Source organism: Odocoileus virginianus, chromosome 2 (assembly GCF_023699985.2).
Source record: "Odocoileus virginianus isolate 20LAN1187 ecotype Illinois chromosome 2, Ovbor_1.2, whole genome shotgun sequence".
NCBI classification, from domain to species: domain Eukaryota; kingdom Metazoa; phylum Chordata; class Mammalia; order Artiodactyla; family Cervidae; genus Odocoileus; species Odocoileus virginianus.
This window is the reverse complement of record NC_069675.1, coordinates 69,780,580-69,795,164: the sequence shown is the minus strand read 5'-3', so window position 1 is coordinate 69,795,164 and position 14,585 is coordinate 69,780,580. Positions and strand designations below refer to the sequence as shown.

General features: G+C 37.4%; 1 protein-coding gene across 1 annotated transcript in view; it reads left to right on the top strand.

Annotated features, from left to right (window-relative positions):
- Positions 1–12,890, top strand: part of RAB10 (RAB10, member RAS oncogene family) — a 64,997-nt gene extending 52,107 nt beyond the window's left edge. The window contains exons 3-6 of the mRNA XM_020913821.2: positions 2,617–2,755; positions 8,229–8,318; positions 8,618–8,719; positions 10,365–12,890. Coding sequence (XP_020769480.1) covers positions 2,617–2,755; positions 8,229–8,318; positions 8,618–8,719; positions 10,365–10,448 — 415 coding nt within the window. The 3' untranslated portion in view covers positions 10,449–12,890. The remainder of the gene's footprint in view (positions 1–2,616; positions 2,756–8,228; positions 8,319–8,617; positions 8,720–10,364) is intronic.
- The last annotated feature ends 1,695 nt before the right edge of the window (positions 12,891–14,585 follow it).

Genomic DNA, 14,585 nt, shown 5'->3' with positions numbered 1-14,585 from the left:
GCATAATTTACATACCTTACAATTCACCCATTTAAAATGTGAAGTTAGTTTTTTAGTAATTTCCTGAGGTATATTCACCATCATCACAATTTTAGAATGTTTTTATACTTCTAGAAAGAAACCCATACCTTTTAGCAGCCTCTTCCCATCCTATCCAAACCGTCTTCAGTTGGGGCAACCACTAATCTCTGTAGACTTTCCTATTCTGCATGTTTCATTTAAGTGAGATTATATATAATATATGCCAAAATTAATTGAAACTATATCATCTGTTTAAATGCAAAACTATGAGACTTTGAGAAGAAAACATAGGAGAAAATCTCTGGGAACTAAAATTAGGTGATGAGTAGACACAACACTATAAGCCACAATCCATAAAGATTTAAAAATTAATAAATTGGACTTCAACAAAATTAAAAATTTTTGGTCTACCAAAGACCCTGTCAAAAGAATGAAAAAACTAGTTAAAAACCTGGAGAAAATAATTCTAAATCAAATACCTGACAAAGGACTTTTATGTAAAAAGAACTCTCAACCTTCAGTAGTTTAAAAAGAAGAAAGAAGTAGGCAAACAGTCCAATTAGAAGACACACGAAAGACACAAACAGACATTTTACTGGAGAGGATATATGGATGACAAATAATTACATGAAAAAATGTATAACATCAATTAGTCATCAGTTCAGTCCAGTTTCTCAGTCGTGTCCAACTCTTTGTGACCCCTTGGACTGTAGCATGCCAGGCTTCCCTGTCCATCACCAACTCCCAGAGCTTGCTCAGTCTCATATCCAGTGAGTCGTTGATGCCATCTGACTATCTTATTCTCTGTTGTCCCCTTCTCCTCCCGCCTTCAATCATTTCCAGCATCAGGGTCTTTTCCAATGAGTCAGTTTTTTGCATCAGGTGGCCAAAGTATGGAGTTTCAGCTTCAACATCAGTCCTTCCAGTGAATATTCAGGATTCATTTCCTTTAGGATTGACTGGTTGGATAGAGAAATACAAATTAACTTGATGATATCACTGCATGCCCTATTAGAACAACTAAAATAAAATATAGTGAAATCACCAAATGCTGAAGAAGATGCAAAGAAACTAGGTCTCCTACATTGCTAGTGGGAATGTAAAGTAGCACAGCCACTTTAGGAAAGTTTGGCAGTTTCTTATAAAGTTAAACCTGTCCTTATCATCTAACTCAGCAGTAATATTCCTGGATGTTCATCCCAGAGAAATGAAAACTTATGAACTTACAAATGAATATTCATATCAACTTTATTTGTAATAGCCCCAAACTAGAACAACCCAAATGTCCTTCCATGGGCAAGTGATTAAACAAATTGTGATACTTCCATACAGTGGAATACTACCCAGTAATACAATGAAACAGACTCGTGTTACATGCAACAACTTGGATAAATCTCAAGGGCATTATGCTGGAAAAAGTAAATAACCATTTGAAAAAGTTGTATTCAAACCAATGCAATATTGTAATTTTCTTTCGATTAACAAAAAAAACAAACCAAGAAGATTGTTTTATATGACATTCTAGAAATGGCAAAATTACAGAAAACAGAAAACAAACTATTAGCCAGGGTATAGGGGCTGTAGGAAGTGGAGGAGTGAGTGATAGAACAGTTTCCTGCTTTCTTTGTGGTAGTAACTACACAAATCTATATGCCATGAAATTGCAGAGAACAATACATGTATGTGCATACATAAGTGCATATACAAAAGTAAACTCTAAGGTCTATAGATTGTGCCAATGTCAATTTGTACTATGATGTAAGATGTTGCCATTTGGGAAAGCTGGATGAAGGCTATACAGGACCTCTTTGTACTGTTTTCTGAAACATCCTGTGAGGCTATAGTTATATTAAAACAAAACTTTAAAAAAAAGTTTGCTGGGAAGGGGCACAGAAATTCAGTGTTGGTTGGAGGGGTGTGGAATTGGAAGTGAAGTTTTTTTGTTTGTTTGAGGTTTGCTTTTTTAAGAAAAGATAGGGGAGACCTAAACATGTATATATATGTTAATTATAATCCATAAAAAGAAGAAGTTGGTGATGCAAATGAAGGGGAAATTACAGGAACGGAATTTCTTAAATCTTTGGTTTGAAGACATTGAAAAATACTACTATTTACATATTTTTGTCTTGTTATTTATAAATGAGGTTATCTATACAACTTTTGTAAATGATTCTAAAGATAAATATGGCTCTAATATGGTGTATTCCTTTAATGTTCTAAAAATTCTACATGCTTTTGTATTACATTATAGAACTAGATCACTAAATAAATAGAATTCCTACAGATTTTACATTTGGCTGGTATTCATTTTTAGGTAACTTTAAGAATTTATGTGTCACTTTATACTGTTTTCCCGTTCAGATTTTCATCCAGTATTGGTAGGTTTTTAGTTTCCTTAGACTAGTCAGTATTTATATGTTTATGAATAACCTTGTTTACTATTTCAGAGTTAAATAAGTGGTGGTTCGCTTGTGTTTTGTGTCACATAGTGGATTTTAATCTCTATTTTTACCAAACTAGTCTACTGTCCTGCCCTTCAGCTAGAACATAGTAATATCAAAATGCTCAATACAAATTATTGGCTGTTTATTTCAGGGATACAGCAGGCCAGGAGCGATTTCACACCATCACAACCTCCTACTACAGAGGAGCAATGGGTATCATGCTAGTATATGACATCACCAATGGTAAAAGCTTTGAAAACATCAGCAAGTGGCTTAGAAACATAGATGAGGTAAGACTTAGAAATTGTATAAACTCTACATAAACACACATTTGTGTCCTTGGTTAAGAAGAATAAATATTCCTGTTGATCTTTAGGATATAGTGTTTGCTATCATTATTGTTGAGTATTTTTACTTGTTACATGGTAATGTTATTTTTTGCCTACCCTTTTCTTAAAATTTTGGGCAGATCTGTTTTGAATCCCGTCAAGGGCAATTAACAGATTAACCCCAAAACTCTGTACAGCTATCTTATAAGATGGCCCCAGATGGAAGCTACCAGTGGTTTTACAGACTTCTCTAAGTGAATTCTTTCTTGGTGAATTTTTTTTTGAATGAATGAATTACATTTTCAGTAGTAATTTTTAAAACATATTTTTGGAAATTGCCTGGTGGTCCAGGGGTTAGGACTTGGCACTTTCACTGTCATGGTCCAGATTTAATCCCTTGTCAGGGAATGAAGATCCCACAAATGTGCGGTGCAGCCAAAAATAAGTAAGTCAGTAAGTATTTTTAAGTTAAGGAAGTACCATATCCCTTTTAGACATTTTGAAAGATACATACTTCTAATAAGATAAAAACCTAACCAAGAAAATAGTGCTGTATCATTTCATGTGAAGATGTCAGTTTGTTGGTTGTTTTTTTTTATGTTAATCTGTATTTATTTTTGTAATATAAATGATATATTGTGTGTCTGCACACACACACATATGGAGGGGTAATAAAATTTTTAACCATGCAGGTACTGTCCCAGGAGATTGTTACAAGACTATTCCATATATGACACAAATCTCTTCCCTAGTAACAACAGTGTTGGTGGTGGTGGTTTAGTCACTAAGTTGTGTCCAACTTGCAATCCATAGACAGTAACCCTCCAGACTCCTCTGTCCATGAGATTTTACAGGCAGGAATACTGGAGTGGGTTGCCATTTCCTTCTCCAGGGAAGATGTCAGGTTTTACACAGTAAAGTTGTATGTTGAAGCATGTTTGTTTTCTGTGCTACAGCATGGTAGCTTTTTGTTGAAATTATTTTCATGTTTTCTTGCTGTCTTCTATGCTTTGAATTCTCTCAAGACTAACTCTTGGGAAATCCCTGGCAGTCCAGTGGTTAGGACTTCTCATTTCCACTCCAGGGGTCTCAGGTTCCGTCCCTGATTGGGGAGCTAAGATCCCATCATGGCAAAAGGACAAAAAAAAAGACTAACTCTGTAAAGCAAGTTTTGGCTAGAAACATAAAGACCAAGTCTTTAATCCAATATTAAACCCAAGGTGATGATACTACAGTGGTTCAGTTCGTCACTCAGTCGTGTCCTACTCTTTGCAACCCCATGGACTGCAACACACCAGGCTCCCCTGTCCATCACCAACTCCGGAGCTTACTCAGATTCATGTCCATAGAGTCGGTGATACCATCCAACCATCACATCTTTTGTCGTCCCCTTCTCTTCCCACCTTTAATCTTTCCCACCATCAGGGTCTTTTCCAGTGAGTCAGTTCTTCACACCAGGTGGCCAAAGTATTAGAGTTTCAGCTTCAGCATCAGTCCTTCCAATGAATATTCAGGACTGATTTCCTTTAGGGTAGACTGGCTGGATCTCCTTGCAGTCCAAGGGACTCTCAAAAGAGTTCTCCAACACCACAGTTCAAAAGCATCAATTCTTCAGCACTCGGCTTTCTTTATAGTCCAACTCTCACATCCATACATACTAATGCAAAAACCATAGCTTTTACTAGACGGACCTTTGTTGGCCAAGTAATGTCTCTGCTTTTTAATATGCTGTCTAGCCCTCAGATTGGGAGAAAATAATAGCAAACGAAGCAACAGACAAAGGATTAATCTCAAAAACATACAAGCAACTCCTGCAGCTCAATTCCAGAAAAATAAATTACCCAATCAAAAAAATGGGCCAAAGAACTCAACAGACATTTCTCCAAAGAAGACATACAGATGGCTAACAAACACATGAAAAGATGCTCAACATCACTCATTATCAGAGAAATGCAAATCAAAACCACAATGAGGTACCATTACACGCCAGTCAGGATGGCTGCTATCCAAAAGTCTACAAGCAATAAATGCTGGAGAGGGTGTGGAGAAAAGGGAACCCTCTTATACTGTTGGTGGGAATGCAAACTAGTACAGCCGCTATGGAGAACAGTGTGGAGATTTCTTAAAAAACTGGAAATAGAACTGCCATATGACCCAGCAATCCCACTTCTGGGCATACACACCGAGGAAACCAGATCTGAAAGAGACACGTGCACCCCAATGTTCATTGCAGCACTATTTATAATAACAGGACGTGGAAGCAACCTAGATGCCCATCAGCAGATGAATGGATAAGGAAGCTGTGGTACATACACACCATGGAATATTACTCAGCCATTAAAAAGAATTCATTTGAACCAGTTCTAATGAGATGGATAAAACTGGAGCCCATTATTATAGAGCGAAGTAAGCCAGAAAGATAAAGACCATTACAGTATACTAACACATATATATGGAATTTAGAAAGATGGTAATGATAACCCTATATGCAAAACAGAAAAAGAGACACAGATGTACAGAACAGACTTGTGGACTCTGTGGGAGAAGGCGAGGGTGGGATGTTTCAAGAGAACAGCATCGAAACATGTATATTATCTAGGGGGAAACAGATCACCAGCCCAGGTTGGATGCATGAGAGAAGTGCTCGGGCCTGGTGCACTGGGAAGACCCAGAGGGATCGGGTAGAGAGGGAGGTGGGAGTGGGGATTAGGATGGGGAATACATGTAAATCCATGGCTGATTCATGTCAATGTATGACAAAAACCACTACAATATTGTAAAGTAATTAGCCTCCAACTAATAAAAATAAATGAAAAAAAAAATGCTGTCTAGGTTGGTCATAACTTTTCTTCCAAGGAGCAAGTATCTTTTAATTTCATGGCTGCTGGCACCAACTGTAGTGATTTTGGAGCCCCTCAAAATAAAGTCTGTCACTGTTTCCATTGTTTCCCCATCTATTTGCCATGAAGTGATGGGACCGAATGTCATGATCTTAGTTTTCTGAATGTTGAGTTTTAAGCCATCTTTTTCACTTTCCTCTTGTACTTTCATCAAGAGGCTCTTTAGTTCTTCTACGCTTTCTGCCATAAGGGTGGTGTCATCTGCATATCTGAGGTTATTGATATTTCTCTCGGCAGTCTTGATTCCAGCTTGTGCTTCATCCAGCCCAGCATTTCTCATGATGTACTCTGCATATAAGTTAAATAGGCAGGATGACAATATACAGCCTTGATGTACTCCTTTCCTGATGTCAGTTTCCCAATTTCAGTCACCTTTTCCATTGCTACAAGAAGTCTGTTGGTATTTAGTAATCCATTAATGACATAGACTTTGAAACAAAAAAAGCCTTCATTTTTAAGTTTCTTTTGTGGACAGTGACTGCAGCCATGAAATCAGAAGGCAATTGCTTCTTGATAAAAAAGTGTTGAGTAACCTAGACAGTGTGTTGAAAAGCAGAGATATACTCTGCTGACAAAGTTCCTTATAGTCAAGGCTATGGTCTTCCCAGTGGTCACTACAGTTATGAGAGCTGGACCTTCAAGAAGGCAGAATGCCAAAGAATTGATGCCTTCGAACTGTGGTACTGGGGAAGACTCCTGAAAGTCCCTTGGAGAGCAAGGAGATCAAACTATTCAGTCTTAAGGGAGATCAACCCTGAATATTCACTGGAAGGACTGAAGCTGAAGCTCCAGTGTTTTGGTCATCTGATGTGAACAGACAACTCATTGGAAAAGTTCCTGATGCTGGGAAAGATTGAGAGCAGAAGGAGAAGAGGGCATCAGAGAATGAGATGGCTGGACGGCATCACTGATGCAATGAGCATGAACTTGGGCAAACTCTGGAGGATGGTGAGGGACAGGGAGGCCTGGCATGCTGCAGTCCACGGGTTGCAGAGAGACGGACACAACTGGGCCACTGCTCAACAACAACAAAAGCCTTTATTTCATAGTTGAGCCAAGTAGTATGTGTAGTAAGAGCAATTTATATAGAGAGATTATGCATTGTTCCAACAACTGATTTTCCAATTCTGTGACATCTGGTCGATATCCTACAATTTAATCCTATTTTGACACTTAACTACCCAGTCTCAGTGTCACTATCAGCCGAATGACAAGGCAACCCATGGGATGTGAAAAATACCTCACATCGTTCATCTCTGGCCTAATGTACCTTTCCCTGAGTATCCCTGTAGCCACAGAATTGTGTGCTCTGAACACAAACAGTTTTTAATTTTGATGAAGTACAAGTTATTTTTTCTCTTTTGTTGCCTATGCTTTTGGTGTCATATCTGAGAAATCACTGCCAAATCCAAGGTCATAAAAAATTTCCCCTATGTTTTCTTCCAAGAGTTCAATAGTTTTAGATCTTGGATCGATTTTTTAGTTCATTTTTGCGTATAAGTTAAAGATCCAATTTCATTCTTTTACATGTTGATATGTGGTATTTCTAACACTATTTCTTGAGAAGACTGTTTTCCCCCATTGAATGATCTTGGTATTCTTGTCAAAAATCATTTGATGGTGTACACAAGAGTTCATTTTTTGTCTCTCTGTTGTGTTCCTTTGCCCATGTCTGTTATACCAGGAGCATACTATTGTGATTAGCGCAGCTTTGTAGTAAGGTTTGAAATAAAGCAATAAGTATGAATCTTGCAACTTTATACTACTTTTCAGGATTGTTTTGGCTGTTTGGGATCCCTTGAAATTCCACTTGAATTTTAGGATGGAATTTTTTTTGTGCAAAAGGTGTCATTAGGATTTCAACAGAGCAACATTTGTTTTTATCTGATCTCTCTGCATGGACTCCCCTAGCATTGTGACTTTTTGAGACTTTAAGAGCTCTATAGAATTTTTAATTAAGGCTTCTTATAGGGTCATATACACATTATCTAAAGTCATGATCCAGCCTGGATTTACATTCTGTATAAGAAGTTCCATATGTCCTCTTTTGCATATTTTATACATGTCCTCTGTTGTTGAGAATGTTTCTAGAAAGTAGACAGCCTCCTATAGGGGAAAATAATAATTTGACCAAGAATATGTCTTAGAAATTGTATTTATCTTTCTAGGTAATTTAAGAATTTGTGTTGTCTTTTATCATGTGGTTTTGAAATCACTGGGCTTTCCTGGTGGTTCAGATGGTAAAGAATCTGCCTGAAATATGGGAGACCTGGGTTCAGTCCCTGGGTCAGGAAGATCTCTTGGAGAAGGGAATAGCTGCCCACTCCACTTTCCTTGCCTGGAGAATTCCATGGACAGAAGCCCTGCAAGCTACAGTCCATGGGGGTCACAAAGAGTCACATGACTGAGAGACAAGATCACTGCTTTAAAACTTTCAAACTAGAAATGACACCATAAAGTAAGAAAAATAAAGTCATTTTTGTTAAGCCACAATTTTATGATAGTGTGTGAACTAAACTTTTATTTCATTTTAGCATGCCAATGAAGATGTGGAAAGGATGTTACTAGGAAACAAATGTGATATGGACGATAAAAGAGTTGTACCTAAAGGAAAAGGAGAACAGGTAAAAAGCTCTGAGTGAGACATCTTTGTGAAGATGATGTATTTTTTTTACAGTAGAGGTAATGGAACGCTATTCATATCCTTGAAAAAAATGCTGTTGAAAATGATAGCTTATCATTTGAGTGGATTTTCTATTTGTTTTTTAAGGAGCTTGAACCAGTTAAAATAATCTGTTCATTTTAGATAACCTAGTTGAGACTGCTATCTTTGGAATAATATTACTGTTTCCTTTAGGAAGCTGAAGTCATCAGTTGGTAACCTATACTTGATAATTTTGTGATATTTTTGCTTCTTTTTTAGATTGCAAGAGAGCATGGTATTAGATTTTTTGAGACTAGTGCAAAAGCAAATATAAACATCGAAAAGGCGTTTCTCACATTAGCTGAAGATATCCTTCGAAAGGTAAATTTCTTTCTTTACTGTTTTTTTACTGCTAAGGTGTCGGGTGTCAACAGTTGAACATTTTCTTGTTTTCTAAAGTACTAGATTTACATACAAAAATTGAATTTGGGTGGTACATTTACCCATCACCGGTATCTAATCCTCCAGAGAGAAGAAAGGAGCTGAAAGGAGCAGAGAACTATGTTGAAATCTCAGTCTTTAGTTTCCAATTTCATACTTCTTTTCCCAGCTTTTTGTTTGGTCCATGGTGTTGTGGCTCTTTTTGATTAGTTTCTCTTATATAACTTTTGCCTTCCCATTAATAATTTTTAAAAATCCAAGAGGTGAATTTATTCTGTACTTAATTGCTACAGAATCCCTATTCTTTTATATAGATTTCTCAGATGTGCCAGTGAAGGGGATGTATCTACTATATACTGAGTGGAGTAAGTCTATACCCAAATTGAAAGCAGGAGGAGAAGGGGACAACAGAGGATGAGATGCTTGGGTGGCATCACTGACTTGATGGACATGAGTTTGAGCAAGCTCTGGGACTTGTTGATGAACAGGGGAAGCCTGGCGTGCTGCAGTCCTTGGGGTTGCAAAATGTCAGACACGACTGAGTGACTGAACTGAACTGAACTGTTAACCAAATTTCATTTACCCAATCGTTTCAACATTTGAGTTTAAAAAGAAAATGCTGAAAATTGATCTCAGGGAATTCATTTTACCTCACGGTTAGCTTCTGGGTTTAATTTGTGAATTGCAAAAGTTGCCAGTACAAATAACTTGTAGCAAAATTGGGAAATCAGATATTCATGTTTTCCCTCAAATGACTAGATAAAATACGCAGATTTGAGCCCTGAACTCTCTATTAGTCTTCCGGTATATTTAAATGCACATAAAATACAGAAAATCTGATACAATCCTGAAGGAGAAGCAAACTATATAGGAGAAAAGGAGAAAATTTAATTGCTTCTGGTAACCTTTCTGTTTTTATACTTGAAATATCAATATCTGCCCCCACCCCAAATAAAATCATTCATAAACCCACCACCTAGGGTTGCTATTGTTAAAATTTTGGCGTCTCTTATTTTGATCTTTTCCTATATCGGCCTTTAACATGAATTATTCAACTTTGCATTCTGCCCCACCATATTTCCTTCATTTAATGTTAGTAGTGTATCATCATAAATTTGCCTTTTTAAAACAGTGCTATGGTAATACAAGCTCCAGCCTCAAAAGGCAAGTAAAACAAAACAGAAAAGGGCTATTTCACTTCTCTGAAGTTAGACATGATGCAGCATTAGTTTCAGTATATGCATGAAATATGCATATGCATGGGTTTTTTTTTTTTTTTGTAAGTACTAAGTACTCAGGGCTCAGATCTAAGAGGTAACATACCACTCATCACAAGAGGTAGGGCGGAGGAGATTTCAGAAGTTCTACAAAGGGAAGCCAGGAGGCCTGTGGACATTTCACAATTGGAAGAAGACAAAATGAAGCTTCCATTTCTTTACTTTGCGTGGAGGAGAATATGTATCTCATGTGACTGTAATTGCATTTTGTTACATAAATTAACATTTATGGGAATATTTCTGTTGAATCTTGGTGTATCCATGGCAGTGTTTTTTCACGGGTTGCTCTCCTTGTGTGTTTGTTGCAGACCCCTGTAAAAGAGCCCAACAGTGAAAACGTAGATATCAGCAGTGGAGGAGGTGTGACAGGCTGGAAGAGCAAATGCTGCTGAGCGCTCTGCTGTTCCATCAGTTGCCATCCACCACCCTGTTTTCTCTTCTTGCTGCAAAATAAACCACTCTGTCCCATTTTTAACTCTTAAACAGATATTTTCGTTCCTCATCTTAACTCTCTAGTCCACCTGTTTTATTTGTTGTTTCATCTGTGACTGCTTGCTGACTTTATAATTTTCCTCAAACAAAAATGTATAGAAGAATCATGTCCGTGAGTTCATTTTTAAATGTACTTGCTCAGCTCACCACTGCATTTCAGTTGTATTATAGTCCAATTCTTATCAACATTAAAACCTATAGCAATCATTTCAACTCTATTCTGCAAATTGTATAAGAATAAAAGTTAGAATTAACAATTTTATTTTGTACAACAGTGGAATTTTCTGTCATGGATAATGTGCTTGAGTCCCCTATAATCTATAGACATGTGATAGCAAAAGAAAAAAGCCAGGAAAACACTCATTTTCGCCTTTAATATGTAAATGGGGTTAATTTTGTCCTGTGCCTTATGTGGAAAGGAACTTATTTGGTTTTTCCTTTTTTTTTGTTTTGGTGGAAGCATGTGCAGGAGACATATCATCGAAACATAAAGCATTAAAATGTTTGTGGTTTGCTTGGCTGTAATTTTCAAAGTAGTTAATTGAGGACAAAGGATAATACAGAAATGATAGCTTTGGTTTGCTGAGTCTCATTTTAAGTGGCCTTGATATTTAAAACTATTCCTGCCACCAGTTCTTTTCCTTGGCCACTTTTTCCTTGTGTCTCTTCCTGCATGCTGCTTTATTTGCTTCTTCCCCACCACCCTGTGGTATGAGTTATTTAAGAATGAAAGGGGTAAACTAGTGGGTTTGTGGAGTTTAACATAAAGCACTGATTTAACTTGCTAAGTAAACTGAAAGATAAATCCTAACTGCCTACTATCGAATGTCAGTTAACCGTGTCCTCACCTCCTTTTCTCACTCCCCTAAAGCTTCTGTCCCGGATTCCTTCATTTGCTGTTGACTTCACGTTGCTCTTCTCTTTCCCCCTTTGTTCCCCTTCCTGTCTCTCTCCATTGAGTTTATGAAATGGAAGAGTTAATTGCATGCACTAGTGTTTGGAGGGTGTTGTGGTTTGTCTTTCTAACTAAGTGTATAGCCTATTCACTTTCCTAGAATAAATATCTTAACCTAAATTTGAATAGTCTCCATTTTGGCAACTCCTCTAGCAGTTTGGTAGCCCAGTCAAAGTTGTTTTAAAAGAAGGAAGGAGGAGTGAAATTTATTAACATGTTTGCCAAATATATTGAGATTTGGCCTATGAAGAACACTTTTTCAGTGTTAAGTTGTCTTTACCTTAAGATTTAGAAGTACTTGAGGCTGTTATTGACTTTAAGTCCTGTCTTCACATCCCTTTGGAAAACTTGTATTACCCTGGATTTGAAAAAAAGAACAAAGGCTTTTCATGTAAAGATAAGAAACTCTAGGCTCGCTCTCGCCCTGCCATTTTTTCCCCTTCATTTTTCTAGTTTGGCTTCACTGCTTATCATTAGGGTAGGGTAAGTTAAGTTTGCTATGCTGCTAGCATCCTAAGATGATACCTTTGTTGAAATAATTGTGAATAGCATGATTCATTTCTAGCAGAGGCTGAGTTTAGGACAGCAGCTTCCATTGAAAAGTCTTTCTGTGTCGTGGATAGCATTTTAATGACCTTTTGGCTCACGTAAACAACATAGGGACGTATCTGTTATGAACATCCATGAATTTTCAGATAGTGCCCTAAAAGTGATTTTATATGCCTCACTGGTGGTTGTTGTTAGGTTTTCCCCTCACTTGACTTTATCATTGTTTACTACTAGTAAAAGCAGCATTGCCAAATAATCCCTAATTTTCCACTAAAAATAATAATGAAATGATGTTAAGCTTCTCAAAAGTTTTAGGTTAAACCTATTGTTAGATTAATTTTTAATGTGTTTGTTGTTTTCCTTTATCTGTAATGTGGCAGTAGCTTTTTTACTTTTAACCCTCTTTAATCCTTACTCAATTCAGTGACTTAAGGTTTGAGAGCTAAACACTGGGATTTTTGGGTAACAGACTGACAGTTTTGTTGTTTGCAATAAATTATAATCGGCATTGTACATAGAAAGGATATGGCTACCTTTTGTTAAATCTGCACTTTCTAAATATCAAAAAAAAAAAAAGGGAAATGGAGTATAAATCAATTTTTGTATAACCTGTTTGAATCCTGAGTTTTATTTGCTTAATAATAGGGCTTTGCCCCCTTTTCTGTAAGTCTCTTGGGATCCTGTGTAGAAGCTGTTCTCATTAAACACCAAACAGTTAAGTCCATTCTCTGGTACTAGCTACAAATTCGGTTTCATATTCTACTTAACAATTTAAATAAACTGAAATATTTCTAGATGGTCTACTTCTGTTCATATAAAAACAAAACTTGATTTCCAACTGCGTGACTTGGTTTTCATTTATTTATGGAGTCCAAGATAGAAGATTCCTTCTGAAAATAGTGCAATAGCAAACTGGATATTAGAGGAACAGAAATAGAGGGGTAACTTCTCAACTAGGGAAAGATGGGAAGGCAATTTTAAGAGCTATTGTTGGAAGAAACTGGATTTTAAAAGCAGCATCATGCTGGTGTCGAGAGACCACACAGCCGTAGTCACTTGCCAGCCAACATTACTAGAATGTGCCAACTACAACTGAAGTCAGCTGATTACTCAGGGGCACCAAGGTAAGGCTACCATGCTGAGGAGAAATTCTTGTTTTAGCAATGACTGTCCTCTTACCTGAAACATATAAAGTGTTTCCCACTTTTTTGGTGAACCATAAGAAACAACTTTGGCTTTTTTTATATGTAGTATTGGTGAAATATTTGATCCAGTATCGAGGCCTTATTAGTCAATAAATAAAGGTACACATTTGTTGACAAGATTCTCTCTGCTGGAAGGACATAGCAGAGGTTTTCTTATAACTGCAGTATTTGGAAGCATCACCTAGAGTGATTTTAAATGCTTCCCTGTTTACCTCTCATCAACACAGAATTTTATGTCTTAAGGTGGGGCCTATGATTGTGCCTTTGAGATTGTAATAGGGAAAGGACACAATAGCCTCTGCTGTTAGGTTTACCTTGCAGTTTAGAAAGCAGAAGGAGCTAGTAATCAGGCAAACGTATATGAGAGCCAGATAGTTGTGGTTTTCAGTGCTGTGTTAATAGAAGAGCAGATTCAGTTGGTGAGAATAGTTGGGATGGTTTTTGAAGGAGGAGGCACTTGAGTTGTTTCTTAGATATGTGCATTGAATGGATGGGCTAAGGGGAGGGTAAGAAGGGATCACAAGCAAATTTGAAACATGCTTTGCTTGTGTGAGAAACCAGAAATCCAACTGGACAATGTGTTAAATGATGGGGAGTCCCCGTGAGCCCTGCAGTATGTTTGAGGAAAACAAGTTTGGATGGGCTGGAAGCAGAGGAACAAGGATTCTAGAGGTCAGATACAAGGTTGCTATTCAAATTTGAGTTAAGACCCAACTAAATGATGGCAGAGGGCAGGCTTAATGTACAGGGGATTATGTGAAGGAGTATTTCTTGCATGGTAGGAAGTGGACTAGGTATTTGTGGGACTGTTCTAGGTTCTTTGGATTGTTATCGACAGCCTGGTGAAGTAGTAACCACTTTACAAAGTAAACTTTCAGGTTAAGTGATCTGCTTAAGGTTGCACAGCCACTTGGTGGTAGAATCGAATTTTGAAACCAAGCTATGGCCCAGTCTATTTTCATCTTCACCATATCACAGTTTCTCAGGATAAGGTCCTAAGCTTTGATTGTTACACTGATTATAATGGGGGTAATAAATATATGCTAGAGTCAGCAGAAAGAATGCCAGAATGTAGCCTTAATCTTATCGAATTAATGTAGCCACTTAGCCCGACCTTGGTACCTCAACGAAGAACAATGCTTAGCTCCGTTTACTGCTTTTCTTCTTTAAAACCTGTATCGCCCCTTATTACCAACTTGTCTGTTTTGTTTCCTCCTACTCCGCACCACCTCTTGGCTGGAAGTAAATGATAATGCAGCTGCTTTTCACAGTTATCTTAATTGGCTTTCTGGGACGATGTACTTTGAAGGGGACTTCTGTTACTTATT